Source organism: Anser brachyrhynchus, assembly GCF_964034855.1.
Source record: "Anser brachyrhynchus genome assembly, chromosome: 7".
NCBI classification, from domain to species: domain Eukaryota; kingdom Metazoa; phylum Chordata; class Aves; order Anseriformes; family Anatidae; genus Anser; species Anser brachyrhynchus.
In genome coordinates this window covers 15,982,730-16,000,665 of record NC_137701.1, presented here as the reverse complement: position 1 = coordinate 16,000,665, position 17,936 = coordinate 15,982,730, and the positions used below count along the sequence as shown (strand labels likewise).

The 17,936-nt window shown below is 36.3% G+C and overlaps 1 protein-coding gene across 11 annotated transcripts in view; it reads left to right on the top strand.

The window, feature by feature from the left end:
* Positions 1-17,845, top strand: part of NBEAL1 (neurobeachin like 1) — an 86,148-nt gene extending 68,303 nt beyond the window's left edge. For 8 of the 11 annotated variants that reach the window (XM_080600298.1, XM_080600297.1, XM_080600301.1 and 5 more), the window contains 11 exons: positions 262-359; positions 665-781; positions 1,265-1,354; positions 2,585-2,694; positions 3,284-3,456; positions 4,128-4,222; positions 6,238-6,354; positions 7,025-7,186; positions 8,274-8,422; positions 9,109-9,338; positions 11,846-17,845. In XM_080600298.1, coding sequence (XP_080456424.1) covers positions 262-359; positions 665-781; positions 1,265-1,354; positions 2,585-2,694; positions 3,284-3,456; positions 4,128-4,222; positions 6,238-6,354; positions 7,025-7,186; positions 8,274-8,422; positions 9,109-9,338; positions 11,846-11,922 — 1,418 coding nt within the window. In that variant the 3' untranslated portion in view covers positions 11,923-17,845. Of the gene's footprint in view, positions 1-261; positions 360-664; positions 782-1,264; positions 1,355-2,584; positions 2,695-3,283; positions 3,457-4,127; positions 4,223-6,197; positions 6,355-7,024; positions 7,187-8,273; positions 8,423-9,108; positions 9,339-11,845 lie in introns of those variants that run through there. The other 3 variants (XM_080600294.1, XM_080600300.1, XR_013953770.1) reach the window with 2 other exon arrangements.
* Positions 17,846-17,936: the final 91 nt, after the last annotated feature.

The following is a 17,936-nucleotide window of genomic DNA, read 5'->3' as shown; positions in this document are numbered from 1 at the left end:
CATGAAGTATATTAAATCCATTTGACAAGACAAAACCCTGCAACTCTTGCACTGGCAGATATACTTAGAACTCCACATGCAGAGTAGAGTTTTCAGATTGTATTTTATGTGGAAGCATTGTTTGGAGGCATTTCTGTGGGAAAGGTTGAGAATGCTGCAATTAGTTTGTTTTGTTACATTTGTTTGCCATGTCTTTGCTCAATATATTGTTTGGATTATGTTTATTTTTTTCTACCCTTCATCTTTCTTGTTGTGATCCAGGGGCTGTGGATTTGGATGCTTTAACAGATGAAAAAGAAAGGAAAGCATTAGAAGGGATGATAAACAATTTTGGGCAAACTCCCTGTCAGCTGTTAAAGGTAATGCTGTTTGTTCCTTCCCAGTCAGACCCTTGAGGTTAAATCCAACTGAATTACAAAGGACTTTGGTTTGTAATTTTAACTTAAGTCTTTGCCACATCAACATGTATAAGGGTCACATTGATGGAAATATAGCATAGCATTTTCAAAGAAATTAGTATTCTTTCAGAAAGTGAATTAGGTGCTTAAGAGTCTGTTTTCCTGTTGGTTGTTAATAAGATTCTGAGTACCATATATGACTTGAAAAATTGGTAGATTTCTCTAATTTGATTGTCTAATTTGACACTCCTTCAAATGTCTCCTAGGAGCCCCATCCTCAAAGGCTGTCGGCAGAAGAGGTAGTGCAAAGACTAACTAAAAGTGATACCTCTACTCTGAATCTCTTCCAGCACCTCACTGAACTGAAGTCATTCTTCGTAGAGGTAGATACATTATTTGAGATTGTTTAAAGTCTAATCTGAAACTTCTGATCTACTTGAAACAAAAAGCAGTAACCTAGATGAAAACAAACTTGCTTCCGGTGAAGGAAATATTTTTAAATACAATTTGTATCTGCCTTTTTAGTTAGCTTTGTAAAAGTTGATATATTTGTATCTGCTGACATCTTGTTTAAGTATTGAGTTATAGCCAGCACTCTGTGAAAGCTAAGAACAATACTGGTTATATCTGGATACTCACTGAGTTTGGTGGCTAAATTCATTGATTCGGGACAGAGCCAGGGTTTAAGCTCTGGTATTTGTTACGCTCTATACTTGTATGAACTGAGGATGTGTGTATCAATGTCCAAGAGTACTTTACGGGTCTGGTATTGATTCCAGAGGCTTTGGGTCTTCCTCTTTACAGGTTCTGCATTTGTCCCTCAGCTCTTGGTTATAATTAGAACAAAATTGTGTCGTTTCTCTTAGGGAATCAGTGATGGTGTCCCCATTGTCAAAGCTGTTGTCCCCAGGAATCAGTCACGTTCCTTTATGTCTCAGGGAAGCCCAGAGATCTTGGTGAGTTACACATGTTAACATTAAACTTGGAGACTGACAGCAGTCAAAACAAATAGGTGCATTTTTTTGTACAAAGTTTTTTTGTTTTTTTTTTTTCATACAAAGTTTGTAGAGAAGTACTTTCTAACTGTTCCTGTTGAAATGTGTTCCTTTTACCTATGATGAACATCAGCTATCAGTTAAAACTTTGTCTCCTGGAGAAGTCAGGCTGATTTGTTGAATGGCATTTAAGTGCTTATGAGAGTAAGTAGTGGTGAGGTGTATTGTAAGTTGTCTACCTGATCCACTTCCATAATAGCAATCAATTTCCTAATGTAAAGCAGTCTGGCTTTAAAATGACAGGGTTGAGTTATTAATGACACCATTACATTTATCATTATTTTCCAACCCGTATCTTAATCTGTGCCATGTCTGGCATGTGCACACTCCAAAGGCTTATACTGTTCCTAAAATTAAATTTTTCACTGCCTAATACAGGTTCTGGTACTATGGCAGATGTCCAAATGATGAAAGGAGGGCAGCGTTTGCATATTTATGTCTATATGCATGGTCTGCATAATGGCCCCTGTGCAATAATATCTGTGTTTTGCAGGAAATAATATTTTCTGACATTCATATTTTGTAGGTCAAATTCATTGTCCTGGCTTAATGTAGTATGTTTGTCATTTGGAATCTGAAAACATCGAAAATTCTCATTGTGTTTTTTTCTAAATGTATCATGAAAATAATCTTGAATATTTCAACTTCTTCCTTGCTTTCTCAGAAACAGAGCTGTAGTACAAGTTTTTTTCAAACTACCTGTATTAATATGTTAACTATTACTGGTGACTATTTCAAAGAGAAGAAAAAACTTAAATGATAGAATTGTAATGAAATGTTTGGGGTTGAAGGGCACTGGTTGGTTGTTTTTGTATTTTTCTTCTTAAAAATCAGCTTTCTTTGACCTGTCTATAACATGCAGTATTTTTACTTGGTAATAAGTACCGCATGTGGATTATAATCTTTGAAAAGGAAAGTAGATTTGCTTTTTTGATCCTTCCTTGTTGAAACTACGTATCTGAGCTGGACTTTGTTTTAATGTGCAAGGGTGTGGGGTGTTCCTTTTTTTTTTTTTCTTAGTGGTAAACTCTTAAGAAATATGTGCTTTTTTGTTTTTTCCTGATGTAAGCTCCAATCCCAGAAAATAAGTCCCTGGGTTTCACCAATTGTAATTCTATCAAACTTTTTCAGGTAACAGCAAGTCTGAATTGCATTATTGGAACCCATGGTTGGCTACCTTATGATAAAAACATCTCCAACTATTTTACATTCATCAGAGATACCACAGTGACAAATCCCAAGTAAGCAAATGGTGGTGATAGGTACAGATGAATGCATCTGTGGTAACAAAATACAGTAATTGTCTGACAATCAATGGACTGTACTGTTTTCAGTGACTGAGTTTTCAGTTAAGAATATATTTTCTAGTGTTCAATAATACTAATGTTCTAGTAAAGAGTCCTGTAAGTAGCATTTCAGGGTTCTTCATTCTTAGAGCTACTTCTAATTCTATTTTTTCTAGTTACCAATCATAAAAACTCTTCTTGAAATCTGAGATGAATACTCATTGTACATTCTTAAACTATAGCGAAAGCATGGCACTTTTGTATTTGATTTTTGAGAAAATTATTTTTCTTTAATATTCCAATATTTGCTAGGGACATGAGTTATCTGTACAGAATTAAATGACTGAAAAGATGTAAGGTGAAATCTGGTTTCCACTGATGGCAGTGACAGTTTTGCTATGGATATTGGGGGGGCAAAATTTCACCTTTATTTATGTGTAACTTCTTCTAAAGATAGAACTTATTACTTTTTAAGGATATCAGAAGTGCAAGATAAATTGATTTGAACTAAGTTTAATTTTAACTGCCCATTACTTGCCTACAGAACACAGCGCAGCATGAGTGGTCCTTTTGCACCTGGGCTGGAGATCACCTCTAAGTTGTTTGCAGTATCTCATGATGCAAAACTCCTCTTTAGTGGAGGACACTGGGACAATAGCATCAGAGTGACATCTCTTACAAAAGGAAAGCTGATTGGACAGCACATCAGGCACATGGGTTAGTAACTCTTTATATAGTGAAATGAAAGGTTTTATGTTGGAAATTCTGAGAAATTCCTTCTCAGAAGGAGTAGTCAGGCATTGGGAACGGGTTGCCCAGGGAGGTGGTGGAGTCACTGTCCCTGAGGGTGTTTAAGGAAAGGTTGGATGTGTTGCTTAGGGACGTGGCTTAGTGGGTAATATTGGTGGTAGGGGGGCGGTTGGACCAGGTGTTCTTGGAGGTCTTTTCCAGCCTTAATGTTTCTATGATTCTATGTATTGTACCTTGACTTTTGTCCTTCTTGATCGAATTATACTCAGTGCACCTGGGCTGGTAGGCATAGTGGTCATAAAGGAACGGCAGCATAACAACAGAGGAATACTTAAACCATGATTATACACATATATTTGAGTATGGCTTTTTAGTAATTGTAGTGATGGTTTAATGTAGTTTCAAAATAAGGCTTGACTTCCTTTTTTAGGTAACAAACATGATTAAATTATGCTGGTACACCTGGTTGTATAATGGTGTCATTGGTTGATACAGTCTCATCAGTCGTCATCACAGCAGAATGCTTCATGCTGACTGTAAATGAGGATACATTGTTGACATCTTGTGTGCTTTTTGTCAAATTGTGGAGAAATTAGTCTTAAACTATATCAACTTCTTGTTATCCTTTCTTTGTCTAGATATTGTGACCTGCTTGGCAATAGATTACTGTGGAATCCATTTAATTTCAGGCTCCAGAGATACTACCTGTATCATATGGCAAATAGTTCAGCAGGTATGTTGTATAGGCATACTCTGAGAAGCTGTTTCTGCATGCTTCTTTTGTTTCATTGTTTTGCTGTGAAGGTTCATTGATTTTCTTTCTGCCAGCTTTCCAGGGAAAAATAGCTCACAAAACCTGATTAACTTAGTAATTTTGTTAGTCCCATTATCTTCTATGTTTGAAATATTTACTATATACATGAGTTACTATATAGCTAAAGTACAGTAACACTGATGGTTCTTTGAGGTTACTTTTCTCTATTTAAAGGCACTTTCAAAGATTTCACAGGTTATTTTCAGGATAGGCAAGTATCCATCCCTATTGTCCAGAAAGAAGAATGGGAGGACAGAAACACTGCTTGAGACTACAGGAATTAGAACAAATACTAAAGCAATGCTTATAGTTAAGGATTTTTACATTTCTAGGCTGCTGCTAATTATAATAGTTGCATTTTAACATTGTATTTCCTCTGTGGGAAGTACTGATGCATAGTAACCAGGAGTTAGCAAAGACATCACTAATCTGTTACCTGAATTTATGCTGGCATTTTAGAATTCTTTGATATTGCTTTCACACTGTGAAAGAGGTTGTGTGATGCATGTGTGTACTTACACTCAAAGTGTGAGGCATCTCCATTGTTATGCATTTTAAATGTTCATTTCTGCTGCTTCATAAAAGTACAAATAGCATTAATTGCAGAATGGGCCTGTTATGTGTTATGGACAGTACATTTGGTCATGTCACCCTGTTCTTACCACTGAACCTAAAGTTAGCACATTAAACCAGTAGAATGGTACATAACTGTGTTTAGTGGATGCATGCTGTGAAAAAAAGTTAGCTGTCTTTTATGATGAGAGTATTTACAGTTCTTTCAAGACGTATTCTGTACTTAGTACAAATAGTGCGTCATCAAAAAGGCAAGACCTAAGTGCTTAAAACAGTATTTTTTGTCTCAAGACAGAATAAATGTTAGAAACATCATAGTTTATCTTTTCAGAGTGAGTGTTGAATGACGAGTCCTTCTCTGGAGAGTATTACTGTTTAGAATTGTTTTTCTTTAGGATTTTTAATCTACTTTTTATTTAGCGGATATATAAGTGATGTTTTATGTATTGTAAATTCTTCTCATGAGAGTTTTATCTTGGTCTTTACAAAGTGAGAATAATGTTCTGCGTACTGCAACTTCTGTTCTACTTCTCTGCCCTGTATTGTTTCTTCTTTCCCAGCTCTTTAATCTCATACTTGTTCTGCATTTCCTGTATGCTTCAGGATTTCAGGACTTGGTTGGCAGATTTCTAACACACAAACTAGACTGGAGAGTTCTCTGCAGAACTATTTACTGTACCTTCTCTGTAAGCACAGATCTTGCCTCAGAACTGGTCTGAGAATAAGTCTTTATATGCTGACAGTATGCTCACTGGAACAAAAGTACTAAATTGTTTTGACATCCTGCAGTCATGTGAGCAATTAACTTAATATTTTTAATGAGCATTATTGCAATATTTCCATTTTATATCATACTAGCGGCAGTCACTTAGAAGTATTATTTCCTTGGTTTTCCCCTAGAAAATAGAACAGAGTTACGTTCATTTTTAAGCAAAAAATGGGTTTCGTATTCCTTGAGATTGGCTATGAAGGCAGTGCTTAATTCCAGGGTAAGCTGTAAGAATTGAATAAGCCCAGACACATGGACAAAGAAAAAGTAGGTGGATGGACAAATGACTCCTGTTAGGACTGCTTGCTGTGGTAGTTGCACACACAGTCATCTGAAGAGAAAGAAATCGACTAAGTAATTCTGTCTTTCACGTCCACATAGTACCTGTATGTGCATTCATTCCTTGATTTCAGTAAGTAGGACTGCTGACATAAAAGAATAAATTGAAATTGCAATGGGTGAGTTGTGCTTTTGGTTTTGGCCTATGTCAAATATACATCCCGCACAACTGATGCTGAAGATACCAGAAACTTATTTTTGTTTGTCCTTCAGCTGCAAGAGAATGTGTCATTGCACTTTTTGTTACTCTCAGGGAGGAGTGCCTGTCGGCCTGGCACCTAAGCCATTACAGATCCTTTATGGGCATACTGATGAAGTTACGAGTGTTGGCATCAGCACTGAACTGGACATGGCAGTGTCAGGATCCAAGGTAAGAATTTTAATACTTTTCCCTTCTTTGTCATTTCTTCAGTCAAACCCTAGAGCACGTTTGAAGAATAATACCAAAAATGTGACTATTTCACAATTTCTTCTTCAACCTGGCACATCAAGAACATATGTGCCATCTCCCTTGCTGCCTACTTAAATCAATCTGTCTCAAACAGTGCTCTACACAGCACAGGCCTCAGCTACCCATGTTGTGCTAGTTTGTACAGATGAGCTTTAAAGTGTATGGACTTATTTGGAGAACTGAACCTTCTCACAGAAACAATTCTGTGACGGCTCCTTCCCTGCTTGCTTAACCTTGAAGGCTCTTTGCTTACTGAAGCTCTGCATTTCTGTACTGCACTGTCAGGCTGCTGAACTCTGTAATGCACATCATGCCCAGTCATAAATGTGGCCTATAAAATGGCCGATTTGTTGTCTATCCTGCCCCTATTGCTCTGTTTGCATTTGTTTTTACATATGCCTATAGTACATGGCCTTGAGGGGGAAGGATTCCTCATGCAGGGTTCCTAAAGCTCAGAAGTCCTAATCTCCAGTTAAGATTTTAAGTACTTTTAAAATAATTCATTTTTATTCAAATACTCATTCTGCCTGTTACTGTAACTTACCTCAGAGTTTGCTGCCAACAACTTACCTAAATTTGGTCTCTGCAGGATGGGACAGTTATTATGCGCACTATTCGGAAAGGTCAGTACATGAGAACTTTGCGACCACCTTGTGAGAGTTCCCTCCTGCTGACTGTTCCCAATCTGGCTGTGTCCTGGGAAGGCCATATAGTTGTCCACACTAGCATAGAAGGAAAGACCACTCTTAAGGTACTTAGCTTCATGGAATACCTCTGTTTCTTTTGCTGAAGATTTTAATCATAAATTTGCCTGATTTTACCCTTATTTCCTTAAAAACTGAGGCTTTTTTGATCATGACATGTCTTTCCTTTCTCTTTTAGTTTTGCTAGCCAATTTTAGTGTAATTTGATAAGGTAAATCACAGACATACTGTGCTCCTGTAGGTTTCACAAGAATCTCCAAACACCTGCAAGGCAGATGCCCAGCCATGCACTAATTAATCATCCTGTGAGAGCTGTTTTGAAATGCAAAACTAGGAGTTTTGCAAGTTCCACTACACACAAAAATAGAGGTTTATAAGGGGAGCAGTGAGTTGTAGATGCAAGATGCCCAGGGACTACACTGGTGTTTCTTAGTTTTGGATTGGAGAGACAACTATAAGGTTTGCTATATAGCTTATTCTGTCTAATGAGTGGCTGTGTAGTTGTTCTAAGTGTAGAACTGTTATGATTTCTGTGAGAATGGGAACTTTCCTGTAAGACGAACTTACTGGATATAGGCATGCTAGCTGCATTGGGAGGACTGGGGAGAGATGAAACACCAAGGTGTTGCCAGGCTGGAAGAACTTCAGATGGTCATGTTAGCTGTGTCTTTAATCCATCAAGAATTTGTTGCCTTGTCCAAAAAGTGCTTCCAGCTGTAGTTTGACAAAATAAACTTGTTTCCTTCTACTTTTCAATTCAGGGTGAGGTGAGGAGACTGAGGATAAGAGGGCTTTTTCCTTCTTCCTTAACAAAAAACATCAAAAGACAAGGACCTGTCCATTAAGTCCATGGATGTTTCCAGAAAATTTTGAATTGATTAGATGGATAGGTAGGATCTTATGTTACATCAAGAGGTAATGAAGAGTAACTTCAAAACCTTCTGTACAGGACCAGGTACACTTACATGTAAGACATGGGCTCAGTTCTCATATCATTCAACAGGCAAGCTGTTGTCAGTGATATTATCTGTAGGTTACTGCCCAAGTCAACTCTTATCAGTGAGCTAAATATACAGATAATACATTTTTAAGCCTACCAGTCCTCTGTGATATATTTATTTTTGATTTATTCAGGATAAGAATGCGTTACATCTCTATTCTGTCAATGGAAAGCATCTGAGTTCTGAGATTCTGAAGGAGGAAGTGTCAGATATGTGTGTGACTGGCGAGTATATTGTGATGGGCAGCTTACAAGGATTTCTTTCCATACGGGATCTCTACAGGTAATGTGCAACCAATGAATTGATTATTGAGATGCAAATACAGAGGTTCATTTAGAAATGGCTGTTGTAATGTCGATTCTGCTTGGTGCTATAGGTGGTAGCAATTGCTTTTTTCTGTATTCCTGGAGAAAAAAAAAAATAAAAAAAACACCTAAGGGGAACTAAGATGGGAGAATGGAAAATGAGAAGTTGTACCAGTCCACTTTCCTCCCGTGCATTTATCCCAACCATAGGCCTTGTGCTGACAGAATTTAGGAAGAGCTGTGTCTAATGCAGGCAAGTTGTGGTTGTCCTCATGTCTGGTTAGTCACTGGGAGCTCAACAACTTGGTACTGTGATCAAACCTTGTATAGTTCTGCACTTCTCTGTAGAGCTCCACTGCTTCTCAGAATGGGAGTGACCTTTGTCACTTAGGCAGCTGTGGGACTAATGTTACTGATCTTCCAGTGAGAGTGTCTTAATTTTCTGACTTAACTTGCTGTGCCCCTTTTTATTGAAGCCGTATTCTGAGGTATGATTTGAGCTTTCTGTAAGAGTTCATAATAAGAAGAATTGCAAACTGGATCCTTGAGAAACTCTTTTATAGCACATCCTATGGTCTGTGATCTCAACTGCAAAGTGATTCTTTTCAATATGAAAAATATATATACATAATGTACTTTCTCTATGTCTCTTGTTCATTTCAGCCTGAATCTGAGCATTTCCCCGTTAGCCATGCGACTACCAATTCATTGCATTTCTGTCACTAAAGAGTATAGCCACATCCTTGTTGGCTTGGAGGATGGCAAGTTGATTATCGTTGGTGTTGGCAAGCCAGCAGAGGTAAAACCCACCATCAAGAACTTTTTCTACCGAACAGTGGGAAGTTCACTTATTTCTGCTTTCCAGCTGAGCAAGAGGTCTCCTCTATGGCAGGGTAAATTTAAGAGCAAGTTTCAGTTTTCAGTGGGAAAGAAATAACTTTTGAGACTGCTGTACTGAAATTTCTCATAAAGAATCAAAGATATATAGGGATCGCAGATGGGAAGCTCAGCTGGACTAACTTGCAGACTTTATCACTGACATCTGAATAAGCAAAATCTTAGTAGCTATTCTCTTCTGTATGTGATAGTGTTGTCAGCCACTTTCTGGTGAAACAATTTTCCAGAAGAAAAATGGAAACTAAAGAAAGCGAGCTTCTTTTATTTTTTTATGGTTTCCATCAGATGTCCTTTAATATGCATTGACTGACATTGGGGAAAACAAATTACTTTCTGTTAAGAGTGTCTAATTGTAATGCGTAAAGAATTACTTGTGTAGGTTTCCCATATGCTCTGTGCTCCATATGGTGAATATAAACTTGTTGGTACTGCATATGCAATATCAAATACAGAGCATCCATCTGTCAAATAGCTATGCCCATTTTTTCTTGTGCAAAACACAGGTTTTGCTCTAAGTACTTCTTGTCATAAATTTCAAAGTGCTTTAGTTAACTTAAACTTGCCTCTCTTTATAACTTGATTTCCATTGTGCTGCAGTGTATTTACTTGAAATTGTGGTAACCACTCTTGCATGACCTTTAGTACATGCCAGAAGAGTTTGTCTTAATTTTATAGTTGGGTTGTGAAAACAGAGCAGCTTTATTTGTCAGTGTTTGAAAATGTTTTAGCTAGGAGATACACTGTTTAATACTTTAAAAAGGCTTCATGGAATGGTAGTCTAATTTTGGTTGCAGCAAATAGGGAGGGGAAGTTTCCACTGCCTTCCAGCTGGACAGTTTTTTCCTACTGTAGAGTTGATAAAGAGCTGCTTATGATTTTGTTAAACATATGTTTGTAACAACAGCTTTAAAGTCACTTTCACTTCTGTTTCCTAATCCATAGAAAATATCTTTTGTAGGCTGAAATGTATGTATTTCATTAGACTGAAGGCTTTCAGTTCTCTCTTCTTCAGTTCTTAATCACATTTTTCTAACTGTGAAGAAGGTTTTGTTTCAAGGTCTGGATTCCTTTTGTGAATGTAGAGGTTTTCCAACAACTTTTTTTTCAGGATTTTCTGTTTATAACTCAGATGATTTGCAAGCTTAATATCCATGTAAATAGATTATATATATATTTATATACACACGCATATATGAGGAACAAAATTATGTCACAGATTTTCTAGTTTTCTATAATGGCATCGACCAATATACTTGCAAAATGTGTGCGTGTGGGGGGGAGGGGGTATTTATTTATTTATTTGAAGTTAGGAATTAGTAGAATTTTATCCTTATACAGAAGACACTTTAGTTTTGACTATCGATGGTGATACTTATCCACAGGGTTAAAAGGAGATAGCTTCTTTATTGTGCACAAAGTGAAATGCTGCTTGGTGTTAAGATTGGCCTTTAGTCTTTCTGCATTGACAGACAGCATCCACTATGAAGTGAAGTATAATAAATGTTTTTGTATTTTTAACAATCACTTAGCTGTTTGGGATGTTGCAAAAGCCTGTGGGATTATCACCTGTAAGCAGCATTGTGCCTTTTCTACAACCTTGCTGCTGTGATGATACGGTTTTTAAGCAAGCTTAGCCATAGTACTAACTGTTGGGAATGGTTCTCAAGCTTGTACTGTTAAGGCATGCATCTTGTTTATTAAATTGCAAGGGATTTAATAACCGAATCAGCTGCCAGGTTAATTACTACTAGCCAATCATAAGTCCTATACTTAATAAGTGAATTAAATGTTTCTTATAAATTGTTGTCAGATGGCAGATTCACCAGGTGCTGGATTTGATGGCATCTGGTTGCTTGTTATCTATGTTTACTTACAGGATATTCAGTATGAATTATTTCTGGTTTAAATTTTACTCTGAGCACTTCACCTAGGATCTTTGGAAGATGGTGTAAATTTGAAACCAGGAGATATCCTTTGTTTTTTCCTTCTTTCAGTCTGTCATCACTGTCCTATGATACTCCATCACTTGAAAGAAATATTCAAGGATCAGTTTTGGTGATCTTTTCCTTTTAAATTCTAGCAATTTTCTGTTTGAATTCTCTAAAATAAAGTGTCCTTTCTGCTAATTTGGTTCATTTTTGTTTGACGTTAACCTCTTTTCTTTCTTCCAATCAAAATATCTAAACTCAACACTGTTTCTAGGGTGTTAAAAGTAGGCTAAGTATTGAATATGCATTACTTGGCAATATCCCTTTAACAGTTCTAAGTCAAAGACAACAGGGATTAGTGTTTTGTCTGTTATTTGTTTTTTTTGTCAGTCCCAAGAGTCATTCCTAAGTGTAACTTTTGGTTTGTTTTTTAATGACTTTTGTTAGTGTAATTTTGTTTATGCAGTACATTGTAGTGTCTGCATTTCACCAGAATCAGTGTCTGAAGTTCCTTTTTAATTTATCCACCTTATCCCTTCCCCTTCCTTTTGTTTCTCTGAATTACTTTTAAACAGATGCGCTCAGGTCAGCTTTCCCGAAAGCTGTGGGGATCAAGCAAACGGCTCAGCCAGATTTCGTCAGGAGAGACTGAATATAACACTCAAGATTCCAAGTGATTGCTGCTTCTACCTTCTCATGGATGCCAGAAACATATTTAATCTTTTGGTCACTTTAAATGTATATCTCAGCTTTCAGGGGCTCTACTGTTAACAGTCTGTTGAAGACGAACCTATGGTAGAGGTTTAGTAATAAGCGTATGTACCCATGCAAGTTAGCTTGCTTGCACATTTTTCCTTAACTGTGTTGATTTGGTCACCAAAAAATCCCTCTCTAAACAGCTGCTAAAACAGTGTTTCAGGAAAACAAAAAACCTAAACACACAAACCAAAAACACCAGACCTCCAAACCCAAGCTTGCTAATTGAACTTAAGTACCATTTGATTTAAAGGTGAATAGAGCCAGATGCTCCTTGATCACAAGAAAGATATTTGGCATTGCTTTCACAGCGCTGTAATTCCCCAACAGTCTGTCTAAAATTGTCTGTTGCAGTGGTCTGATTCAAAACTGGGATAGCTGACAATTATGACCTTTTCAGTATGTTTTTTAGACCAATGAACAACTTACTGTGATTTGTTCCTGTAAATGCCTATTGCTATCTTCCTTTATGTAGTTCCAGTTTTAGGCTGTTCTGCAAGGAACATCTGTGTTGCACTACTTGATTATCAGAAATTCTTTAAAGTACAGACATGAATAACTTCAAAGAAGTTGAAGGTGGTGAAGGAGCAGAAGGAGGTAGGAAATACTTGCTGCTGAAAATTATTTATATTAAGTAGACTAAGATGCACACTAAGAAATCCCATAATATAGTTACTATCTTGAAGAAATAAGAGGAAAAATCACATATCCCTGTTGGTCAAAGATCTATGTTCTTCATTAGTAAGGCAACAGATTTTCACTGCAAAATCATTTAAACAACACTGCAGGACAACTTAGTGGAAAAGCACCTGTTTGTTTCTTGGCTTGGTATTCACCAAACCAGTTGTTATCCATATTTTTATTTCTGTAAAACAAGCAGGAAAACAGATCATGTATCCATTTCCAAGATGTGTTTAATAACTGGGAGAAGAAAATACCAGATCATTACATGCTCTATACACAACAAAATAGTTATGGATTTGTTGCTATATTTTGGAAAAGCCATTACTGAATGTTTTTTTGTTAAGTAATATTTGATGTTAGAAGGGATTGTGTTTTCCTGTCATGCTGGCGTTTTTATAATGTTAGTGATTTAAGTTATAAACCCAATACTGCTGGAAAAGCCTGGTGCTGAGTGAAAAATATGATTTTTTTGACTGGTGTGCAAAGGTATGTGTGCATGTGTGTATATGTGTCTATGTGTATATATATGTATATACATGTATGTATGTCTATTAAAAAGAGAAGATATTCCCCTTGCATCTTTTGGGGTAAGGGCAGTATAAATATAAGGCAGAGCTCTAATTGATTGCTAGCTAGTATATTCCCTTTTGGCTACCCATCTCTTCCCTCTGCCATCACTTTTTTGTTATTTTTATTTATTTATGGACGTGAATGTGTTGTACCTCCTGTAAAGGTTGTCAGATATTCCCTGTGACTGGGGACCCGTTGAACTACCTGAGAACTCCATTATGTATAATCTCATTTCATTAACTTTTGGCATAATATTTGTTATCTTTATAGAAATAAAGTTAATCCTTGCCCCCTGGAAAAAAGATGATCTTTAAAAGTCCAATTAGTTTCACGAAAACTGTTTCTTCTTCCTCCTCTTAATGACTGATTGTGTGCTCTGTAAAGAAAGTTGTGTTGTTTTTTCTTTTGTAAATGAAATAGTAAATCAGCCTTGTGAACAAGTGGGTCTATCCATAGTTGCAATATTCAAACTAATCACTGTGACAGACTGGATTGTCTGATTGTCAGGAGAAAATCAGAATAATTTCCCTGAGTTGCTTGCCAAGAGAGCATTAAATTTCCAAAAGCGAAGTGAAATACTGTTTTTAATCACTTGTCTATCCAATGAGAATACTAAGGATACTCTGGAAGTATTAAATGTGTATATGAGAATGTGAAGTATGTTTGTCCATTATGATTTCATGAAGAAGGGATTTCAGGGGAGCTCTTTTGAGAGTAGTTTGTAAGAATTGCAGCTTTGAATGTAAGAATCTTCTGTGTTGTGGGAAGTTGAAAAAAGAAGCACATCATTTGGGGCATTGCAGTGACGTTTTTTGTAAGTACGCGTATATGTTCTGCTTAAATGCATATATGAGATTAAGTGTATGCTTGCAGGGGAAGGGAGTGGAAATTTTGGTTTAGGTTAGCAGAATCAAGTGGAAAAAATATCGAGATAGGTCTTTTGTAGGGTTTGGTGAGAACATCTTTGTCACTTGCACAGAAGATCACACAAAGGTTTGAAATCATCCTACTGTGTTTTAGACAAGTTTATACAAGAGAGATTAATTTTTTTAGTAATTTAATATTCAGGAATACTGAATACATGGTGTCAGCTTAAGTAAAATATGTAGTTGAAATAATTGGGGATGAGAGGATTTATGGTGAAGAGTTTTGACATTTGAGTGCCGTCATTTCAGTGCATCATCAGCATTAGGTGATCTTCACAAATATCTGGGACGGGCTGAAATGTGAACGGTTTCAGGGCTGTCAGACTTGAGAATAGTTTGTGCTCTGTACAAAGCAGCAGCAGAATGAGGATGGGGAGAGATGAACTCTGAGCTACTTCATGCTCTATGCAGAATGGCAACATACGTTATTACCTTTTCATCTTTTACGTGGTCCTTGAGGATGAGGAGTATATACCATCACAGTGTTTTTGGAAAGACTCCAAAGGTTTGAAGGTCTGCACTTTGCCTTTATTTAAAAACAGCTTTAAATAAAAGATACAGGTGGTAAGTGTGAGCATTAGCTGGTATTTTGTTTCTGTTTGAATTTATTCGTATGTCTTTTTCAAGTAGAAAATCATTTTTCCAATCAGCTGTTAAGGTCGACTGAATTGCAGTCTATTATGTATTAGTGAACTGACCTCTTCCTTTTGATTTCCTCAAGTTAGGTAAAGCTTTGGATCCCACCATATTGCTTTTCATGTAGAAAAACGCGTACTTGTGAAGTAAGATTATCCTTTGTTTTTGAACTAATATTTATTTAAGTGTTTAAAAGTAAAGCTGTGAGATGAAACAATTCTGAATAGGAATTCAGAATAAACATAGTTGTTCATAACACTACATTTGTCAAGACCTTCCTGGTGGTACTTTCTTGCATTTGATTTTTGGAACAACCTTAATGATATTTATCAAAGCTAAAGATATACTTATCTTTGAAGCTGAGTAAGGAAGCATGTGTGTAACTATATATATATCACACATATCACACACACATCTTGAAAACTTTCTTTTGATACTTGTATATAATCTAGATCAAGCAGCTAGCAGTATTGAGTAAATTCTCCATAGAACTTAAAAGTGTATACCAAAGGATGATACTTAGAAGACATCTCTCCCTTATTTCAAGAAAAATGTTTAATTTTCACAATTTTCTTGTAACTGTTGATAGTATTTTTAATTCTTTTATATCTATAGTGAAGAATCTCATCTCATCTGTGCAGTTTTTATACTATACCAGCATTCAGAAAGTGAAAAGTTTGCAGTTCATGGTAGCATCTAACTTATGCGAATTATACCATATTAATATACTTGTTATCTAGTACTAAATTATAGGATATCTAGAAACCATGTCTTCTATCATCTGTGTACTTTACCAACACCAGCACAAAATAATAATCCCAATCTTAAACTACATTTCTCCTGCATATAAATATGTATCCTAATGTGAACCTAAGGCCTAATCTAATAAATACTGCTAGATGAAAACACTATGTAGATTTATATTTAATTTGGTGGGAATTTAAGTATTCAGTGCTTTCTTGAATGGGCTTTTCATGCCTTTTGGTTTAAAACCTATGTAGTTTTCAGTTGTAAACATGACACTTTGGTAGTAGTCAGTTGCTTGTGAAAGTTCTACTGAGAATGGACTGAAGCTGTGCAAGTATATACTCTCTGATCTAGTTACCAGCATATATTAGCAAAACCTTCAGGAAGTATTATAGATGGGTGAAGCGGATAGTTCTCAAATGAGATATGCCACATAGTGCTACACTTCCGCAGACTTCTTTTCATTCATCTTGCTGAACTTGAACATTGTTTTTGCAGTCAGTCATATTTGGTGCTGTAAAAAATCAGTAACAGCACAGCAACTATAACAAAGTTAATGAAAAGGCAACCTGTCAACAGATTGTATTAACTTGCATTGCTTTAAAATTGTGCACATTTATTTGGCTAAGACTGTGCAGGTCCAGGCAGTAACACAAGACGTACTTCCACCTTTTAGGAGGAGGAGGTTTTTGTGCAGTCATATGCATGTGGATTCATCGTATTACCGATGTCAGACTCCAGTGATTGGAAGATGTCTTCCTTCCTATCCTAAGGAATCAAATTCTCCTTGTTATTACTAATAGCTCTTGGAGGCACATACTTTTAAAGAAAGCCAGGGTTTCATGAAAAGATACTGCAGTTTATAAAAAATGGTAGAATATTATTGTCCCCTTCTTCACTACTATAGTCATCAGATGCCTGAGTGGCAGTTCAGCATGATCTGCACAGGTTTACTTTTCAGTCAAGTGCTATTATTCATCTTATTGCAGTCTGGAGTACCCCATAGGTGAGGAACTGCTTGTGGTGCTTATTCAAAGATACCCTTTGTTCAGTTTTAATTCACTTTTTTGCAGTGCATCTGTAGAAGAAAACTCACATTTTTCTTTTAGTTACTGTTTACCTAAAATGCCCAAATAGAATAAGTATTTCACTTTTCTTCAGGAGAGAATTCCTTCAGTTTTGTGTGCTTTCTATTTTTGTCTGCTGGACTTGGGAAATTGGGAAGGTATTTCTAGAGCTTAGGTCTGTGACTAGATTCTGTGCAGACACAATGTCATAACTTACCTTTCATCCCAGAAGCACGGCCGTCAGTAGAGATTATAGTTTAATGCTGCTAAGGTGTCTTGAAATTGAAATATAAAACATCCAGCCATATGTATCATATATCTAAATGAAGTTAGAGGCCACTTGTGTATTTAATTTCCTATCTAGTCAGTATTTCCTGTTGAGGGAGCTATATTTTTTGCCTTGAGGAAATGTTTAAATTTAATCATGTACCTGGTAGTACTTCTTTAATCATATATAGCTTTGAGCTATTACTTAAAGCCATGAGGAAAAAAAAATCAAGGAGAACTTGATAAGTTCTGATTCAACCCTTAGCTTATGCAGGAGCATCTTAATATAAAATTAGAGAAACACTGCTTGTAAGACTTACCTCCCTTTGGTCAGTCTTTTGTTGGAAGTTGTGCTGCTACTTGGTTTGCGTGATGAAATTTGGTAAGCAAGACACTTCAACATGTCTCAGCATTTTTTTTTAAATTACTAAAGCTAATGGGGCAGTGCAAATAGAGTCCTTACTTACAGCAACAGTTAATTGTATCTTCTGATTCTTACACGTTGTGCAATTACAAGATTACAAATGGATTTTTAAATGCCAAAAAAATGCCTTTTTTTTTTTTTAAAAGAATTAAATGTTAGGTCTGAGGAGTGTTGAAAATATCTGCTTTCAAAAATGAGCCTTCAGGCCCTGTAACAAACTTGCTGTTAGTCTTCTGTGCAATATCTCCCTTCTGGGTGCTTTAAGTGTATACTGTATGTCTTATTTTGGTTTGATCAGTATGTTTTGAGAGTGTGTATATTGGCTAATGATGGATTTTTTTTTTCTGTACAGCATGGTGGAAGATGTTTTAAAATTTTGCACTTTTCTAGGAATTTGCAAGTTTGTAACCTAACAATTTTTAACATGCACACTTTTGTACATGATCAGCATTGTATATATTTAACATGAGTCTGAAGCCAATAAAAATAATTGAATGCATAACTTCTCACTTTATTAATAGTGTAAAAATGAAACTAATGCTGTGGGAGTACACTAAATGAGCAATTCTTTTATTACATAGGTAAAACA